The sequence below is a fragment of the Mesocricetus auratus genome, unplaced genomic scaffold (assembly GCF_017639785.1).
Source record: "Mesocricetus auratus isolate SY011 unplaced genomic scaffold, BCM_Maur_2.0 Super-Scaffold_4256, whole genome shotgun sequence".
In the NCBI taxonomy this organism is placed as follows: domain Eukaryota; kingdom Metazoa; phylum Chordata; class Mammalia; order Rodentia; family Cricetidae; genus Mesocricetus; species Mesocricetus auratus.
The window spans coordinates 65,751,500-65,771,576 of NW_024429182.1; the positions used below are offsets into that span (position 1 = coordinate 65,751,500).

A 20,077-nucleotide genomic window follows, 5' to 3' on the forward strand; every position below is an offset into this window, starting at 1 on the left:
ACTTCATATTTACCCAGCATCTTTGGAACTGGGGAAATTATTGCATTTCCTTAAAGAGATAGGAAACTAACTCCTAGTAATAAGGCCATTCACTGGTTTGAAAGAAACCCAAAGCTCTCCTTGACCTTTATTCTTGAGCCAAATCTGTTCTTTCATGGAGACACTCTGGATTCCCTCCTGACTCTTGAACATTTCTCCTTTGAACATTCAGGTAGTAGTCAGGGGTCAATCCAGATTCCCAGTGCTTGCCAGGCTGTTCCTCTGGCCTCTGCTACTGTCATTCAGATATCAATTGAGGTGTCGCCTCCCCAGAACAGTCTCCCTGGTCCCTGGAGAGGTCAGCAATAGCTGTCAGAACCCTAGTCACCATCTCATCACCTCACAGCACTTGTTAGTACCTGAAATTATCACTCAACTTCAAGTAAACCCAGTAGACCTGACTCATGAAGCTTCCTGGCCCAGGGCATTTGGCTGCACTGCTTGACAACCAACTAGAAAGACAAGTGACAGGCTGGCTTTGCTTTTTAAAGAATCACTAAAATGTCCTCTGTGGACCTGTGTTCCAGAGCCCGGAACATAAGCAGGTTGAAGAGCACCGCAAGGCCACAGGATTGCCTGTTTGGCGCAGCATCATGTTTTGGCTTTCTAATCACCATTTCCTGTTGCTTGCATTGTGGACCCAGAAGAATTCATTCTTCAGCAGAAAAATGCTAGATTTTACTTGTCACTAAATTTCATACCAGATTCCTGGGGCTTCCATTGGAAGGTACATTAGGACCTAAGCCAAGAAACAGAGCCAAGCAGAGATATATATTAGGAAATATATTAGAAGAAATTGCCTTGCATAACTGAGGCTGGCAAGGCAAGTTGAAATTCACTGTACAACCCAACAAGAAGGGCAGACCAGTGGGACATGCTGGCTGGGGCTCTGTTCAAGTCAAAGCTGGTCTAGAGCTAGAAACTTCCTGCTTTAGGGATCCCCCATGCTGCTCTTTCTAATGCCTTTGGATTGATTGAGTCAAGCTCCCCAAAGTTATCTGGAGTGATCTTCCTTGCTAAAAGTCCATCAGAAAAAAGGAAAAAAAATGTTAAGCTTGGTGGTGGTAGTGCATATCTTTAATCACAGCACTCAGGAGGCAGAGGCAGGCGATCTCTGAGTTCGAGGCCACCCTGGAGAGCAGAGTGAGTTCCAGAACAGCCAGGACTACACAGAGAAACTCTGTCTCTAAAAACAAAAACAACAAATAATGTCCATCAGTATCATCAGTAGTGTACTTGATCGATCTCTAAGTACCTTCTTAGCAGCATGTGGGCCACCATTTGTAAATACGTGGAAACTAGCTGTTGATTGGTTTTCCATAGCTGTGGCTTGAAGATGAAATATAACAACTTAGAGGAAGTGGCCATTCATTTTGGCTCATGGTTTCAAAGGATAGACCAGGAAGTGTGGGAGTTCTCCTTTGCCTCTTACTCCTCTTAGTCTGCTTTATAGTATGGTGCCACCTGCATCCAGAGGTGGGTCTCCCCCTCTAATCCTCCCTGGAAACACCTCACAGACACCTGGGGGTGTGCTTTAGAAACCTTTTGAGCTCTTTTCAATAGTACCAAGATTTAATTTGTTGAGGCATAGTAGTACATGCCTGTAACCCTAGCACTCGAGGCTTAAATTCAACCTGGGCCACATAGTTCCAGACAGCCTGGCTATACTACAGTGTGGCATCTTATCTCCAAAAACAAACAAACCAAGACACATAGTAGAGTAAAAGTAAGATTTACTATCATAAGCTTGGAAAGCTGAAATAACAAAAAGACATGACTACCATAGAGGGGAAGGGTCCTAATTTCTAGCTGAGACACTTTGAGAACCCCAGGGAGTAATAGAAACCATATCATCTGTTTTCTCAAGCCCCCTGCCCCCATTTCTCTGATGCCTGGACAGCAACAATAACTAGAACATTCTTTCATAATTCTTATCCATGTAGCTGGATTTGGTTATTTAGATGTAGAGGAACTCATTTTGAGCCATATTTCCTAGTGTTCCCTGGGTGGAATATTCCAGCCATCAGTGTAATCAGTAGTAACTTGTGACTCATGGCTCCCAAAGCTCACTCATTTCCCATTCCAAGTGTATTCTCTTGGTGAGTCTAATGCTGTCTATGGTATGATGGTCTTTCAATCAGATTTACTCTACAGGTCTTCTTGCCTGCCATTTATTGTGAGAACACTGGGTGATTTTTATAAAATGTCTCCCATGTAACCAGGAAGATAATGTTCATAACACTTTTGGATAATAAGGAAAACGAAAAGAAGGAAAATCATACTAATGCCTATTCAGAAATAAGTACTAATAATATTTGAGTGTGTAGTCTCTCATGTATTTGTACTAAAATCAAACTACTTATGTAACTGTTCTTACATATTTTTCTTAACATGTTTGATTAGGTAACCCATGCAATTAGGTTATTTGCCAATATTTAATGATTTTCTAAAACCTGTATCAGTTTACTTAACCAGCCTCTCATTGGATGCTTATATTGTTTCCAGTTATTGGATATTATAGAGATGACCAAGAAGTGGGTTTTTTGGTTTTGTTTGTTTGTTTGTTTGTTTGTTTTGGAGATAGGGTCTCACTGTAGAGCCCTTGCTGGTCTTGCTGTGTAGACCCAGGTAGCCTCAGCTCACCTCTCTGTGCCTCCCAAGTGCTGGGATTAAACGTGTATGCCACTACATCCAGGCTGGAATGAAATTTTGTATGCTGGTCTTCATGTACAGTTTTGATTCTTGTATTTATTCTCAGAAGTGGAATAACAAGTAGAAAAGGTATGAATTAGCCGGGCGTTGGTGGCGCACACCTATAATCCCAGCACTCGGGAGGCAGAGACAGGCAGATCTCTGTGAGTTCGAGGCCAGCCTGGTCTACAAATCGAGTTCCAGGACAGCCACCAAACAATACAGAGAAACCCTGTCTTGAAAAACCAAAAGAAAAAAAAAAGAAAAGGTATGAATTATGTAAGATGATATATTATTATGTACATGTTGAGAGATTGTTTCTAGGTTGGTATATTACATTTAATAAAAATGACTTGAGAGCTGGAAAAGTCAATATAACTGAAGGGCTTATTAACTATTTAGTTTATTTATTTTGTAAGGGAAATCATTTATTTGCTTCCTTACTCATTTGCCTCCTCAAAATTAAGGTACTCATTTCTCTGTTTGCTACTGATGTGACACAGAACTCACCATCTCTCTCTGGTTAGCCACGGTCTGGCTTAGTCACTTGATTTAACTAATGGCTCTCCCTTGCCTTTCCAGGCAGTATCAACTTCTAACATGTTCTCCTTTGGGCTTATCAGTGACAGGGGTCTTGAGAAAGTCCACACCCATTTAGCTCCACAGGGCGATTGATGATTCTTGTCCTCTCCCCTTCCAACAATTGCCTAGGAACAGTCTTTGAGATCTAATTAAGATCATTTCCTTGCTCTGTCCCAGTGTCTTTCCTAAGGGCTGCCAGGCACAATGAAGGTTCTCTTATTGAAAGATGCCAAGGATGATGACAGTGGCCAGGACCCATATATCCAGGTAAGTGACTGAGCCTTATTCCTTGACCTCTGAAGTAGAACTTCCTTGCCAATGGAAGAAAGGGTGGGGATGCTAAAACTCAGTAAACTTGGTATATAGCTAATGTGTTATGCTTCCCTGTTTTCAGATAGCAGTTAATGTGATTTCATGACCATTCCTTATTTTCAAGACAGCCCTGGCTAACCAAGAATGACATTCATTCATTTGCAGGAGCTGGGATTATATGGACTGGAAGCTACACTAATTCCTGTTCTGTCATTTGAGTTTTTGTCTCTTCCCAGTTTGTCAGAAAAGGTAAGAGCCCCATGCTAGGACTTGCCCTCTGTAGAATTCTTGCCAGCCCAAGCCACAAGAGTGTTAGGCTCATTTTACCACTAGACATGAACACAGGGCAGCACCCACTCACCTGGATGCCAGAGACTCCCCTTAGGCTTCTCCCCCTAAGCCTCAGTCTGCTTCGTCAGGAAGCCCTGGAGATAGAGCCCCACCAGCATGGCTCTCAGAGTTAGGGCTCTTTTAGCCCTTCCCTGGCCTGTGAACAGATGACTAGGCAGGTGTTTCTGGTTTTAGAATGAGCTCTGGTGTTGAAACTAAGCCAGGCACCTAGGCAGTTAGGAGGGCCAAATGCAAGCCCGGGGCTTCTGCCCACCACTTTGCTCTACTCAGCCCTCGACAGATCCTGCAGGAGTCCGGCAGTAAAGCCTCCAAATGTTTCAGATTAATGGTGGCCTGAGGGTGTTCTGTGTGCACAATGCATATTGGGTACCAGCACTGCAAAAACCAAAGATTTGATGTGGACACCTTGAGTAAAGTCAGGTGTACACAGCAGCTCAGTGCCTAACTCAGAAGTATTCAGCCAAGTATTGTGTTTGAAGCCCAGGCTTCAGCTGAGTTTTACCTCCTTGATAGTCTAGTTGTGTTATGGATCCAGATCAAGTCTGCCCTCCTGCCTGCAGCTTACTCCACTGACCCATCCCAGTTTGCCCCTCTGAGTCAGGTTGTTCATCCCCTGGGTTGCAGTTGTGTGTCTCTGCCCGAGAAGGAGCTTCTTGAGGGAAGGTCCAGAATGGCTCCAGGCCCATAGTCAGCCCCAGAAAGTGTCAGGTGGGTGGAGGGGTGGCAGGGAGAAGGGCTAGTTTCCCACTTCTTAGTGGACGCACTTGGACTCAGGCCCGTAGTTCTTCAAGAGGCTGAGACTAAGCCAGCATCTGTTGGTTTTGGTGCAGCTGTCTCATCCCGAAGGCTTTGGAGGACTCATTTTCACCAGTCCCAGGGCAGTGGAAGCAGTGAAGCTGTGTTTGGAGCAGGACAATAAAACTGAAGGTGAGGGCAGGTCGGCTTTGGATTCCACCAGACTCTTACTTACTCTCCTTTTCTTTTCTGAGACACTGCAGTCCAGGGGTAGCTACATGCCCAACAGAACCAAGTGCCTGGGCATGCGGGCTTACAAGTGCCCCCTGAGTCCCCACACAGACATGGCTGAGAGAGTGCTCTCACTTGCCATTTATGTATTTGTTTTATTTTATCATTTTATTATTATTTACTTACTTCTTTGTTGGGTACATGCCATGATATGTGTGTAGAGATCAGAGTACAGTCCATAAGAGTACATTCTCTCCTTCCACCCCAGGGGTTCCAGGGGTCAAACTCAGATCGTCAGGCTTGGTGGCTAACACCTTTACCTGCTGAACTAGCTCACCAGCCTTCAATTGCCTTTTAGATGTTGTGTGTTGTGCCAGTTTCTTCTTCTGAAAGTAGGCTAAGTGACGCTTTATGCAAGTGGGGAAATGCTTCATGGCCTTACCACACCCTTTTCGACATGGCTGTTTTCCATTACAGCAGTATATAGTGACCCAACCCATTTCCTGACACCTAAGCTCCAGATTGAATGCTGAATATAGCCTGGAGGCATGTACAGTACTGTGACCTCACTTATAGTCAAAACACAGGCTTAACAGGCTTAGGGAGTTCTTCCAGTGAAGGGAAGCAATTGGGAGATGGTTAGTGTTGGAGTTTTGGAGTCCTGTAGCCCTGAATTCATGCAGCCATTCTGGCTGCTGTGAGCTCCTTGACCTTTCTTCCCCTTAGTGACCTGGCCTTGGAGTAAGCTCCATAACACCCAAACTAGGAGGTTACTCTACTCACTAGTTGGAAAATGTCATATGTCTGCTCTGTGCCAAGTGTCTTGAGCCACAGGTTTTTGATGCTCACTGCATAATCTGAGTCCCATAGAAGAGCATCCAGAGTGTTGCCAGGGGCAGAGTGGTCAGTGAGGAAATGGGGTGGTGCTGTCACTGTTGTCTCCTTGCCCAGGTAGCCAGCTTGCTTTAGAGACTGAGAGCTCAGTCTCCTGCTAAAGTGAAGGCTGGGGCCTTAAAAATGAAGAAGCGAGCCACCTTAACATACAGATAGCCACTTTGTGTGCATAGCTGATATATAATTCCATGTTTTGCAGACTGGGAAAAGTCTCTGAAAAACAGATGGAATGCCAAGTCTGTGTATGTGGTTGGAAATGCCACTGCTTCTCTAGGTAAGGAGTCGAGGGAAGATGAAGGAAGGTTTGAATCCTAGGCAGGATGGATAAGAGTTCACACTCAGACCATATACAGCCTAGAACCTGTTAACTGCTTATTCCTGGAATTTTCCATTTAGTATTTTCAGGCCATTGTTGGCCAAGAGTAGTTGAAATGGAGGGAAATGGAATGCCAAAGCAGGGACAAGGGATCACACACGCCTACTGTATTAAGGGCCAGCCTCAGTTCAGTTCCTGGGGACTTCAGGCTTCTTGGCTCACTTGTCCCTGGTAGCCTGGGTCAGCAGTGCAGTGCAGAGACAGTTTTGGTGTGGGGACACCAGACCTTGAGCAGAGACCCACTTCCCCATGGCCTGGGAATAGGCAGCTGTAAGACAATGTTTACTAAAAACATGTTTACTAAAAACAATACAATGCCCAGGGCAATAAGTTCCTGAAAACCGCCCTGTCCTCTACCTTTTCCAAAGACTAACCGCATCCTCAGACCCACCCATCCCCACCTCTGGTGTGAGGGTATATAATAACCAGCCAGAGTAGGAATAAAGGAGAGCCTTCTTGAGGAGCCTTCTGGGTCTGTGTCGTCAATCCCCGACACCCTCGCCACATTCTCGGACTCAGGCTGCGCAGCAAGCGCGGCACTTTGGTGCTGAACAGTTTACAACTGCAGGAGGCTTTCTCCTCAGGCACAGTACATTTCTAATGACCCATGAATGAAAAGCTGATGGTGCCCATTGAAACAGTCATTGGTGACAACATAGGTAGCAACTGTTTGGCTCCTAAATGCAGTACCCACCATACATTTCCTCTGGAAGTCGTGTGTTCCTCTGTGCAGGTAGCCGTGCTAAGCAGGCCCTGCCTTCATCCACATTCTCTGTGGAGTAGCCACATGTACACTGCCTGGAGAAGGCAAGGAGTCTTCTTGTTTTCTTCAAGAAGAGCTTGGTCAGGTGGGGGTGGCACATACCTTTAATTCCACCCAGCACCTGGCAGGCAGAGGCAGGAGGATCTCTGTGAGTTGGAGGCTGGCCTAGTTTATATAGAGAGCTCCAGGGTTACATTGAGAGGGGGACTGGGACAGCGCCCTCCCCAACTACCAGTGTACATAGTGCGATGGGTCTTTGTGTTGTGAAACCTTTTCTCTGCCCCCTTCATTCCAGTCTGGCCATGTGAACCCACTACCCCTTTCTTGATGGGAGCTGATCACCTTTCCCCAATGAAACAAGGGCTCTCTAAAAAGATGCTGGCAAGACTTGGTGGTTTCCAAACGCTCACCATCTCCTGACTGATAAGCAGATGCCAGCAGTTGGCTTCATTATCACATAAGCCTAAGACAGTCCTACAGGGCCCGTGCTTCTGGCTCATGTAGATAAGTGGGGTTCAGAGAAGCTAGTTAACACTAAGACCCCTGTCTAGGGAAGGTGTGCCCAGGGCACCCTCATCTGGGAAAGGATAGCTGTGGTCTTTCTCCTTGGCTTCCAGAGGACACATCTCTGTGAGTAGGCAAACAGTGCCGGCACATTTGTGATTTAAAAGTAATGCAGGAACTAAAGGGTTTCAGTAACTGTCACAGAAATTCACCTCTTTGTCATTTTCCAGTGAATAAAATTGGCCTGGATGCAGAAGGAGCACACAGTGGAAATGCAGAAAAGCTTGCTGAATATATTTGCTCCAGTAAGTGAAGACCCACCCTCCCCCACAAAACACACTCCCAACAAAGAACTGATTCCCCACAAGGTTGTCTTCAGTCAGCGCATAGGCCAGTCCTAGGGCTTTTTGGATTTAGGTGGTGATTTGTCTTAAGCTAATTATAGGGTTTTAGGCATCTGAAGAATACAGATGAGAGTTTTAGAATGGAGAATTTGGAGTGAGGACAGGAAAATTGAGAATGCCCTCCTCGATGCTGTGTCTGTCCTCTTTCCTGAATGTCGAATCCAGCTGTAGACACAGGGACTTGCAGCTGTGTCACTCCGCCACACGGACTGAAGGAGAACCCTCTTGCTCTGTGAGCGGAAGAAATCTGAACCTGCTCTTGAGGTCAGCCAGCCAGGTGTTTACGGTTTTGCAGGCAGGTCTCTATCAGTGCTACCAGACTCTGTAGTTGGAACAGGAAAACATCTAGGGGAAATGTAAACCCTGGGTCTTGGCTCTGACTGTGTAATGTGCTGACCCCTCTGAGGAATTGCTTTGGGGTCTGCTGGGCTGGGAGAAGGTCAGGATGGAGTGCTGACATAGCTTTGGCTTTCTTCAAAGGTTGTAGGATCTGGACATCTTCTTTTCCCCTAGCATATTATCAGGGTGAAGAGAGAAGGACCTTTATGGCTTTTTATGGCTTCTCAAACAATGATGGATAAAACAAACTATGTTATAACCATGGCTTCTTGAAGTGGTATTGGCTTTTGTGATCGCAAAGTTGTATGTTAAAGTCTTCTCTGGTTCTCATGCCATAAGCTACTCCCATTGCCAAAAGGTTCTTTAGCTTTTACATCTTAGTGTACCTCTGGAAGCTGCTCCTAATAAGCCTTGAATCATGAACTTTGAACTGGGGCTCCCTAGATCCAGACAGGCCCTGGGCAGAGCCACCTGCGGGTTTCAGCAGCAGGCAGGGAATGCCAGCTGTCCTCTCCAAGCTGATAATTCTCTACTTTTTTCAATATGAAAACAGACATCTGTCTTGGTTAGCTTTGACTGTCAACTTGATGTAGCCTAGAGTGACCTGAGGAATCTCAATTGAGGAATTGCCCAGATCATACTGGACTGTGGATATGTCTTTTCAGTATTTTCTTCATTGATAATTGATACAGTCCACTGTGGGCCACACCATTCCCTAGGCAGGTGGTGCTGGGTTCCACAAGAAAGCTAGCTAAGCCTAACTAAGCCTGTGAGCAGTCAGCAAGGAGATTTCCTCTACCGTCAGTTTCTTGCTTCAAGTTCCTGCTCTTCCTTCCCTCAGTGATGGACTATAACCTGTCAAGGGAAATAAACCCCCTTCCTCCCTAAGTTGTTTTGGTCAGTGTTCGTCATAGCCATGGGAATGAATCTAGTGTATCTTTCTATTTAAATTGTTTAACTGATAGCAAAAAATTGTACATATTGGTGGCATATCAGCTTCTTTTAAAAACAATTTCAAAGCTGGAGTATAGTCGAATGTCAGAGTACTTCTCTAGTATGTATGACGTCCTGGGTTTATTCCCCAGCACACAAAAAAATACTATTTAACTACCTTTCTGCTAATTAAATGCTTGGCATTAACACTGAGAACTAGCATTAATGAGTGCTCAGTGTTCCCCAGGAGACAGTCTTCACAGCCAGCTAGGGCAAGAGCCATGTCTGGTGACAAATGTGCCATCCAGGATGGTAGCGAAAATAATCCAGACTAAATAGAATTTCACACTTTATAGTTCTGGCATCACTAATGGCCAGTGACCCTGCATTGGACAATGAAGTATTCCTGTCATCACTGAAGTTCTTTTTTAGTGTGCTGTTATTGAGGCACTGGGGGACCAAGGCCTCAGGCTCTGAGGTAACAGGGCTAGAAGTCAGACTTAGACCTGCAGAACCATTGATATGTGTGGTCCATCACCTTCAGCAAACCTAACTGAACTCTGCTTTGTGTCCGCTTGACTTCAAGGAGCTGCTGGCCAGGCACCACCTAGATTCAGAGTGAGGGGACTCCACTAAGGTGAGAGTTCTAGGGTGCCTGACTCTGGTGTGGCAGAGCTTTGGGGGGCCTACAGCTTGCAAATACCTGACAGGTCTTCTTTAAAGAGGATGCTCTAGCCACCACGGTGGTTTGCTAAGTCTACATTCTCCTGAACTCCATGTTCACTGGCATGCGGAGGCCTGCTGGGCACCTGATGCCTGGACTGAACCTCTCTTTCCTACATCTGTACTCTCTGCCACTTCATAGAAGACCAAGTCAGTTCAGTCTGCCTTAGCAGACCTTTAGTTAGAGTATAGGGCTCAGACCCTCCAGCCTCCTGCCTCCTGGGAGCTCCCAGCATAAGCTAGACTTGGGAAGGCAGGTGACGTAAGCAGTGAAAAGAGCAGCAAACATTTGGTGCGGTAAGGGCACGGCTACTTCACCAAACAGGTTTTTCTTCACAGCAACAGCCAAATGTCCAACTCCACAGATACCATGTGGGCATTCATAATGTAATTCAGTTGTGAACCAACCCAGAGTAAGTGCAGACCCACAGGAAAAGGCTGTCTCACAAGACTGCCCAACTTTAGATGTAAATATTGGTGTCCAAGGGACTCGCACTCTGTCCAACTGGGTTACAGATCTAGGTCCCACAGCCCCCTCCTGAGGGTCAATAACTCAGAAGAATGGCTTCTAGAACTCAGGACCCATGTTCACTGGTCTGTTATAAAGGGCATGATAAGCATACAGGCACCCAGTCAGATTTAGAGGCATAGCAGAATCTGAAGCATAGCTATACATAGCATCAAAGCCTGTCTTTTAAAAATGTAGTCCTAAATGTAAAGGATAGATCATGGTGTCCTCTTAGAATCAAACACCAGCATTTATGAGGGATAATTGCCCATTCCATAATGGCACTTTGCTTCCACCTGTCTCCAGAGCAGGTCTTGAGCGCTACTCAAGTTCCATGCATTTGTTCTAGAAGGAGACAGAAGTGCCTGAGTCATTGCTCATTATTAGGCCTAGGGCCACCAGGTTGGTTTCCTTGCTTTGTAAGCACAAGGCAGAGGGTCAGTGCCAATGTGAGCTCCCACACTGTGCTTCAGCTAACTGGCCCAGGCTTGGCAGGGTGGATAGTAACATGCTATGCCCTGTCTCTGGGGATTGGTTCTTTCCTCCCTGTGAGTCCGAGGGTTCAAACTCAGATCAACAGACTTGGATACAAATACCCTTCCTTACCCAGGCGTGATGCCAGTCCTGGGATGCAATCTTTGCAAAGCCATTGTAACTTCTAGCTTATTACTAGCATGTCTGTAGGCCTAATAAATCTTCCATTTGTGCCGGGCATTGTGATGCACGCCTTTAATCCCAGTACTCGGGAGGCAGAGGCAGGCGAATCTCTGTGAGTTCGAGGCCAGCCTGGTCTACAAAGTGAGTTTCAGGACAGCCTCCAAAGCAATACAGAGAAACCCTGTCTCGAAAAAACAAAAATAAAAACAAAAAAACTTTCCATTTGTAATTAGAATATGCAAATAAAGTCATAGTTAACTGCTGCTGAGGACTTTTACCTAAGTTTGTATCAAGACATTAATGAGTTTCTCTTTATGTAAACTTTTCAGCTCAGTTTGTTTCATTGTTTTTGGATTGGTTTGGTTTTTCAAGGCAGGGTTTCTTTTTGTGTCCCAGACTGTCCTGGAACTTGCTCTGTAGACAAGGCTGGCCTCTAACTTAGAGATCCACCTGCCTCTGCCCCACAAGTGCTGGGATTAAGGATGTGTGCCACGATCACCTGAAACAGCCCAATTTTAAAAGTTAGAAAAATACTTCCAGTGTGGGTGGGAACAAAGTCAACTCATTATTTTTTTATTTTATTTTATTTTATTTTTTTAGTTTTGCAAGACAGGGTTTCCCCGTGGCTTTGGAGGCTGTCCTGGAACTCACTACGGAGACCAGGCTGGCCTTGAACTTGCAGAGATCCGCCTGCCTCTGCCTCCTGGGAGCTGGGATTAAACGCCCGGCTCAACTCATTATTTTACTTAAACATTTACTATAAGACAGACATTATTGTGGGCACTTAAAGCTGTTAACCCATTTAACCTGATCACTCCTTATAAACAATTGTGCTCCTCTCTCCAATCTCTCTTTGAATGAGAGAGTAATCACAAGGTAAGTGGTATAGAATTGAAGATAGTCACATTTAAAGAGATAGAGAAGCCAAAACAGACTGTAATGCCTTTCTTTGAAATGATCTCCTGGATGTACAGAGTCCCTGCTCCCATGCTCCAATTAGCTTCAGTGTCTGATGATCTGCATTTGAGGCCTGAGCACACAACTCATCTCTTACCTACATCAGGGGCTGCTCCTGTTGTGCATTTCTCACTGTCTTGAGAGTCTGTTCCTCCGGTCCCTCCTTAGCAGCAAGCAGCATTGTATTAATTGAACTTTAGCATTGTCACTTGTCATCTCTGGCAGCCCACAGCAATGGAGAGCAGAGCCCTTGGGCTCCACAAGTCACTGTGTGTGTGTGTGTGTGTGTGTGTGTGTGTGTGTGTGTGTGTGTGTGTGTGTGTGTGGTGGTGTTGCCGTTGTTGTTGGCTCCATCCATTGCTTTGGCCTAAGTATGTTGAAATCAGCAAGCTTTGCTAGTGCACTGACTTGATCAAGTTAAAAATAAATCCACAGAAATTAAGCTTTTTAAAAAGGGAGTAGGGGGGGCTGGAGAGGTGGCTCAGAGGTTAAGAGCACTGACTGCTTTTCCAGAGGACCTGAGTTCAGTTCCCAGCAACTACATGGTGGCTCACAGCCATCTGCAATTCAATCTGGTGCCCTCTTCTGACAGAACACTGTATATGTAATAAATAAATAAATCTTTTTAAAAAAAGGGAGTAGGGAGATGGTTGTGGTAGTATAGTTCTAGTTTGTTCAAAATTCTGCAACCCAGGCTCCCTGTATAGACCAGACTTGTTTCAAACTTGTAGTGATCCTTCTGCCTCACTCTCCTGCATGCCAGGATCATAGGCATGTGCCACCACACCCAGCTTTTTTTTTTTTTTTACTTTGGGCAGAGAGCACTCAGAAAATGCAGTTCATTGGACTCTCAACAGCAGCGTTCCATGTGAACATACTCAACCTTTCCTTCTTTTATGCCCCCGGGGTATTCCCTTCCTGAGAAGGCAGCTGAGCTGGCTGACTTCATATGTGAGCCCCACATGCTTAGGTGGCAGATCTTGGCCAGACAAGCCTAGGTCCACAGAATACCCTGCACCACTACAGCCCAGCCTTCGGGATAAAAGATGGAACTCGAATCCTATGCTTCTCACCGATCTAGGAATAACAGTATGACAAGATAAAGAGGAGGGGAGATTCTTGAATCATCAAGAGGCTCTTTTCATGCCTTTGGGGCAAGGCTTGCTGGAAAGTTGAATTATTTGCCTTCCCATAAGGGCCCTAGAAAGAGCTTTAGCCCCTAGCTTCCTGCACCTTCCGGCCACAACACTCACATAAAAAGACACAGAGAGCCGCCTAGGCTAGGGTGGACAGCACAGCACCTGAACATGTCTTTAAAACTGTGTGTCTAGGAGGTACCTGCAGCACTTCAGTGGAAAGAACTCAGCAGGCAGCTGTGATCTATAGTTAATCATTTCCCGAGCCATGTGCTCTCCTGTGTTGGTACCAGTGTTTACAGAGCAGTTTAAATAAAACATCCACCAGCATGCCACTGTTGCTTGTACTTCAAACACAGTGGCCTACAGCTAAGACTGTCACTTAGCTACTGCTTCTCAAAGCCAGTGCTAGCTGGGGAGAGTTTGTTTCATTCTTCCTCTGATCTCAGTTACCAGTGGTGTGTTCAGAAGGATAATTGTGCCATGGGAAATATGTGATGTTTATGCATGAGCAATACCCATTACATTTCTTGGTCTGATACAGAAGAAATGGTTGGTGAGGAAAGTTCTTGCATTTGACAGTCCCTCAGTTTGGTTGGGTGGTTTTGTTGCAACTTGCTGTTCTGTCAGTTGCAAAGTGCTCAGGACTGAACATTGCCTCAGGCCTTCTCAGGTAGAGATGGGTGTTGGGGCACAGTGAGATTCAGGGCCCTTGGAGCAGCCTCCTGCCTTTTATGCCCTTTATGCCCTTGCTTAAAATCTATTCGTGTGGCTGGGCAAATAGCAGGCAGGGAATTTGCCTTTGTTGGAGGTAGCTACAGAGCCACCAAAGAGTCACTTCCTTATTGTCTCCTGTGCATGTGCCTGGTTCATCCAGAACCCCCTCCAGAGCTAGGAAATATTCCCAATGCTAATACCAGCGGAGTCCTTACTTATATTCTTACATAGTTAAGTACAAGGCCTGCATTCCAGATAGGGACCATGAACCAGGGAGCCACCTCCCGACAGACAGTTCGGGCAGCAAGTAGGACAGCAGTGCCTTGTTTCTGTGGCTGAGTTTTCTAGGCTCTTGGCTCACATTCCCTCTTTGGTTCTTTATGGAACCCTTCAAGGCCAGCACAATGCAGCAGTTTCCCTTCCTGGTGACAGGTGCTGGAACTGAGATCTGAGAGCAGAGCTGAGCATGGGGTCCTGAGCCTCACCCTCCTGGGAGTTGTCTTCCATGTGCTTCTGTACAGTGTCACCCTTCGTGATTTTACAAAGGTTTTGTTTTTTTCCCAAGCTCTTACAGTGTGTGCTTGTGTGTTCACAGGGCCATCTTCAACACTGCCTCTTCTCTTTCCCTGTGGAACTATCAAAGGAGATACTCTTCCAAAAATGCTCAAGGACAAAGGTGACTTGAAAGAGCTAATGGCATCCCTAAAGATGAATGTCCTGAGGCCCAGGAGGCACACATGACCCTGTACACAGAGCTGGGATGCATTTGGGTCTTCTGATACTAAACCTCACTTCCTGGCAGCATGACTGTGGGATTCATGGAGCAGCCAGGATCAGAGCTGTGGGGACAAACTCACACAAACATGACAACCAAAGGCATCTGTGGGTTCCGATGAAGGCTGTGGTTTCTTGGCCTTTCCCTGCTAACTCAGCCTTCCAGACTTCGGATTGATTTCCACAGTGCTCTGCAGGTCACAGAGGGCTGGGCAGGGTCTTTTGCCCCCTTGTCTTGCTTTGCATTTCTGAGGAGTTGGTTCTCAGAGGTGTGTTGACAGTCCCCATCAGCTACACACTAGGGTGCAGAGGCCCCATTCACAGTGCGATGAAGCCTGGTTTTGATTGTGCACAGGGATTCCCATGGAAAGCATGCATGTCTATCAGACAGTTCCACACCCTGGAATCCAAGGAAACCTGGAGAGCTTCTATGAAAAACAGGTATGTAGGGTTTCTAGGGAGAGCAAGGCCTGGCAGGGCATGCCCCAGGGAAGGGGCATAAGTTGAGGGTATGAGATTGTGGATGTTGGTTCTCATTGGGGTTCTGTCATTCCCAGAGTCATGTGACTGAGCAAGTGGCTTTTCTGTAGCTCCATTTGTGTGTCTTGTGATGTAGAAATAGACCCATCCAGTGACAGTTGTATAGGATTAAAGAAGATAAGTCATACAAAGCTGTTTGTGTAACATATACAAAGGCCTGAAATACATAGTGGCCTTGTTATTGCTTTTGCTCTCCATTCCGTGGGGCAGAGGCTGAGCCCACACTGGGAAGAGCCCACCATAGAGTTAAGTTGGGATTGGGAGACCTGGGGCAGGAGAGTGGAGAGTGCTTCTTAATTTAGTGACTACCTCCACCATTTCCATTCAGAAGTCACAGCCTTTGTCCTCCTAGAGCAGCTTCTGCATACCACGCCTGTTCTGAGGTTCTGTTGGACAGCCCAAGTGTAGAGAAACCATGCAGGCTGGGTGATCGTTGTCTGCTCTGTCCCTAGCAAGTAGAAGTTGACAGAAGCCAACAAGAAGACTGTTAATTCCATGAGGGCTGTTTAACCCCAGGGGCTGGAGGTGTCTCCATTGCTGAGACTGGGCTCCACAGAGTCAGCACCTTCTGACCAAACAGACCGAGGACCAGCAGAGCCCTCACTCAGTGGGAATTGCTGCTTTATAAACATGTCCTTCGAACTATGCCTTGGTGGGCTGAGAATGGTACAGAGCCAGGTATCACACTGATGTAGAGCCCCTGGTCCTTCTAGGACTGGAAGGGTTGATGTTGATGAACTGAGAAATGCTGTCTAGGGGCAAAAGCTACATCTCATCTTCTCCTTTCCCATAGGGTATCCCAGCCAGCATCACATTTTTCAGTCCCTCTGGTCTTAAATACAGCCTGGAGTATATTCAGGCGTTATCTGGCAGCAGCTTTGATCAGATTAAGGTATGGTATTCTGTGGACTTGCCTTTTTGCTCTTGACTATATCCTGGAATTTGCATGTTGAGTCAGACGCCCGTGATGTGACTGGGGCCTGTTACTTTTTTGTTGGTTCTCTGCATATGTTGCTGATCTCCTTTGGGATGGTCTCAGTTTAACTTGGGGATATTAGCCCCAAGTTTTTCATCCTGTATAGCCAACTGTCTGGCCTTCCCTGCATGACATTGTCCTCAGTTAGTTGAAGACTTGAGTGAGGCCCTCCCTGCAGGGTTTGGCGTGGGTGTTGGTGCCTTTTCCTCCTTTATTCCATGTTGAAATGGTTTTCTAGTCTAGAAACATCTGTCTTTGTTTTTGTTTAAAGGGTTTACATTTACACTTTCAGGAACTGTAAGTGACACAACTCTTGTGGCACCTGCAACAGAAGTGCCCTTGACCAGACTTCACAGGGACTGAGGAGCATGTAAAAAGTGTGGCCTAGAACCCAGGGACAGTAGGCCCCATCCCCACCCCCCAGAGCTCACTTCAGTCAGGTGACTTCAACACATTGGCTTATCACAGATGCATCTCAAAGGTGTGTCCCACGTGGACACCAGACTGTTTTCCCAGTTTCAAGGTGGGATGTTAGGTGCAGAGACGCTATGCCCTGCCCTAGGTCACACCTGAAAAGGAAGGGTTCATGGCTGGAACCAGAAGGGTGCATGGCAGCGTGTGGGCTGCAGTGATACATAGCCATGGGCTAGCACTTGCCAGACAGTGGTTGAAGTTCTTGCAGCTTATGCTAGTCTGGTTATGGGGATCCAGCAGGATGGAGGTGACTGCCCTTCTTACCGGGGAAACTGAGTAGAGAGACTCAGCACCTTGCTAGCATCCTACAGCGCATCACTGGAGGCCAACTTTTATGAGGGTTACTATGGGAGGAAGCTAGCACCTGAGTCCTGCAGCAGGATGGAAGAGGAAGGTCCATGGTGCTCAGCATGGTCACTGGCTGAATGAGCACTTGAGCATGGGGGAAGGGTCAGCAGCAGTGCCAGTGCTGCTCATGTGTGTCTCTGTGGACCTGGTGGATGAGACACCAGGTAACTGTGAAGTGCCTGGGCAGCTATGATGGGAACATGCCTAGGACTCACCTGGGCTGACCATGCTGGTCTACCCCAATAAGAACCTGTACCACTATAACTCTACTCTGTATTACCCTAAGCAAACTCTAGTCAGAACAAAATGGACACTTGGAATTTTAACTCAGGGTTTTGCTGCCAGTATTGTCTAGACTCATGGAGCAGCTGGGGCATAGCGAAGGTACCCATCCTAAGTCTGTCCCATTCCTTTCTGTAACCCATGGATTCTTGGCATCCCCCCAGTCATCATACTGCCACTGTTCAGTGCACCACACGCCGGTAGTTAAAGATGCCACTGGGGCCTTGAGCTCTGCAGCTGCCAGGAAAGGAAGGGTTTTAGGACGAACATTGAAGACAGTGTCCTGAGATCCATGTATCAGGTGGCTTGGCATCCTTGTTTCATCTCTGCCTTCCTCTGTAGCAGTGTTTCTGAGACACAGTGTCCATACAGTGCTATTTAAAATGCAGGGGTTCACACAAGGTTAAGCACCTTGAATACCACAAAGGAGCCATGCCAGAGCAGTGAGAACTTTATGGCACCTGCCACCTAGTAAATGGAAGTCATTGCATTTTCTTTTTCTTTCCTGCCTTCTTACAGTGACCACATGGCTTGGGGTGTGACCATCTGTGCACCTAGTGGTCACCCATCTGTCAGTGAGCATACACTCGTGCCCAGCACTGAACTTGTGGTTCACCCTGACCACTCTGTAACCCCCAGCAGCCCGGTGGACAGCCTGGTTAGAGATAAGAAGGTGGAGGCAGAGGGAGTGGATGCTGAGCCCTGAACCCTGGTTTTCCAGCTTATGCGTTCTGTTTTCCTGGAGATTCAGACCCACCTTGGCACCCCATGCTCCCCACCTGCTCCCACCCAGAGCCCCTGAAATTGGAAAACTGGAGCCCCTGAGGTGTCTACCCCAGGCTTTGTCCCCATACACCCAGTCCTAAGGCTGTGTGCACTTGTGACAGGAGATGATAGTGAGATCCTGCCTGAAGGTATCGTGCAGACTCTGAAGTCAGCTTCAAATTAGGTTGTACGGTTGTTTATATGAAACATCACGCAGGGATGACTCCTAACGGAAAGTCTGTCCAGATGACGCCTGCACGCGGCGCTTGCTGTGGTGCTGAGGCTGTGTCTCTTGTGTCTTGCCTCCTTGCAGTTCATAGCCATTGGCCCCAGTACAACTCGTGCTATGGCCGCCAAGGGCCTGCCTGTGAGCTGCACAGCAGAGAGTCCCACACCTCAAGCCCTGGCTGCAGGTATCAGGAAGGTGCTACAACCAAACAGCTGTTGCTGAGGCTGCGCTGGGCCAGCTCCTTCACTGTGCATGGGACAGCTTGCTGCTACCTTTAGGATGGAGCCCAGAACCAGAGAGGGGCTCTGGAGAAGCTGTTGTGAGCATGTCACTGTCCTCCATGGAGTCCAGCTTGTAGCCTAGGCTGGGTGCACACTGGCCATTGGGCCCTGGGAGAGCTTCCTGTGCCTAAAAAGAAGGAAATGAAATCAACCTCATGGTGACTTGTGCTTGCTGCCCAGTTTCTTTAAAATTGCATTTATGTGTATGGACATCTTGTCTGCATGCATGTGTTCCATATGCATGTGTGGTGCCTGCAGAGGCAGGAGATGGTGTCAGATCCCCTAGAAACTGAGTTAGAGACAGCTGTGTGCTACCATGTGGGTACTGGGATTTGAACCTGGATCCTCTTAAAGAACTCTCAGTCACTGAGCCATCACTCCAGCCCACTATTATCATGTGGGCAAAGCTGTGTTCAGGAGCAACATACAGAGTCTCTCTGATGCTGACCCAGTGACCTGGTAAGAATGATAAATTGCTATGTGTGAAGTAGATTTATTCATTACACAAAAAACAAAGCAAGACTGAGCCAAGCATGGTGGCACACTCACCATCCCAGCATTCAGAGAATGGAGACAAGACAGTGGTAAATTTCAAAAACCCAAATAAAAATAAACAAGACCTCAAATTCTAACTTTTGCTGTGGATAATTCTGTTTCAAATAACCAAGATTTTATCTCATTCTGAAACATAACTGCAGCATATCCATCACGCTAGTTGCTCTTGGAGACGGAGAAGAAAGAAGAGGGGGAGGAGACGAGAAGGAGAGAGAAAGAGATGTAGTGCCTTGCAGAAAGGCTCTGAGAAATCTGTCCCCAAACTCTTTTTTCTAGGCCAGTGACGCTCAACATGTGGGTCACAGGCTCAACATGTGGGTCACAGGGGTCACACGTCAGACATCCTGCATATCAGATATTTACTTTATGATTCACAATAGTAGCAAGATTACAGTTATAAAGTAGCAGTGAGAATAATTTTATGGCGGGGTTGACAACACTGCACTAGACAGTCCTGGTAGATTTGTGCTGCCGCGAGAAAGCCATCCTGGGGGATGGTGGGAGGGAAGTGGGTGTGCACTGGCAGAGCTGTCTTCACGGAAGGCCAGGTGGGAAGGCGGTTTCTCAGGGTGCACACCTTGCCCAGCCTGGTGCCATTGGTTGACACACGTGATCTGATCCTCAGAGAACCTCTGAAAACCCTGAGCCCTCAAGTCACTGGGGTGTGCCTGGGAAGGGAATTGGGGAGCTGTAGTCTCTGGCTTCCTACTTCAATATGACCCTTATTCCTAAATACGCTCCAGTCACTGCTGCTGGCCTTGAGGTGACACAGCTAGTGGGGAGGGGGAAAGCTTCCAAGGATGTGGGTGTTTGGATTTTCAGGCCACACTGAGCTAAGGAGTAACTGAGAAGAGCTTCGTACCTGAACAGAGGCGCAGCAGCAAAGGTACTGTGGTGAGCGCTGTTTTGCATGGGATCTTAGAACCTAGCTCAGCCTTTCTGACCTGAGAGTCACATTTCACTGTTAACTTTCCAATCCCCCATCCGCAAGGAACCCTTTT

At 46.9% G+C, this 20,077-nt stretch overlaps 1 protein-coding gene across 7 annotated transcripts in view; it reads left to right on the forward strand.

Moving 5' to 3' along the window:
• Uros (uroporphyrinogen III synthase) overlaps positions 1-19,153 on the forward strand; it is a 22,536-nt gene extending 3,383 nt beyond the window's left edge. For 5 of the 7 annotated variants that reach the window (XM_021228253.2, XM_005064277.4, XM_013117534.3 and 2 more), the window contains exons 2-10: positions 3,490-3,579; positions 3,790-3,873; positions 4,806-4,902; positions 6,035-6,109; positions 7,709-7,783; positions 14,448-14,528; positions 14,982-15,067; positions 15,960-16,058; positions 18,325-19,153. In XM_021228253.2, coding sequence (XP_021083912.1) covers positions 3,517-3,579; positions 3,790-3,873; positions 4,806-4,902; positions 6,035-6,109; positions 7,709-7,783; positions 14,448-14,528; positions 14,982-15,067; positions 15,960-16,058; positions 18,325-18,462 — 798 coding nt within the window. In that variant the 5' untranslated portion in view covers positions 3,490-3,516 and the 3' untranslated portion in view covers positions 18,463-19,153. The remainder of the gene's footprint in view (positions 1-3,489; positions 3,580-3,789; positions 3,874-4,805; positions 4,903-6,034; positions 6,110-7,708; positions 7,784-14,447; positions 14,529-14,981; positions 15,068-15,959; positions 16,059-18,324) is intronic. The other 2 variants (XM_040752664.1, XM_013117626.3) reach the window with 2 other exon arrangements.
• The last annotated feature ends 924 nt before the right edge of the window (positions 19,154-20,077 follow it).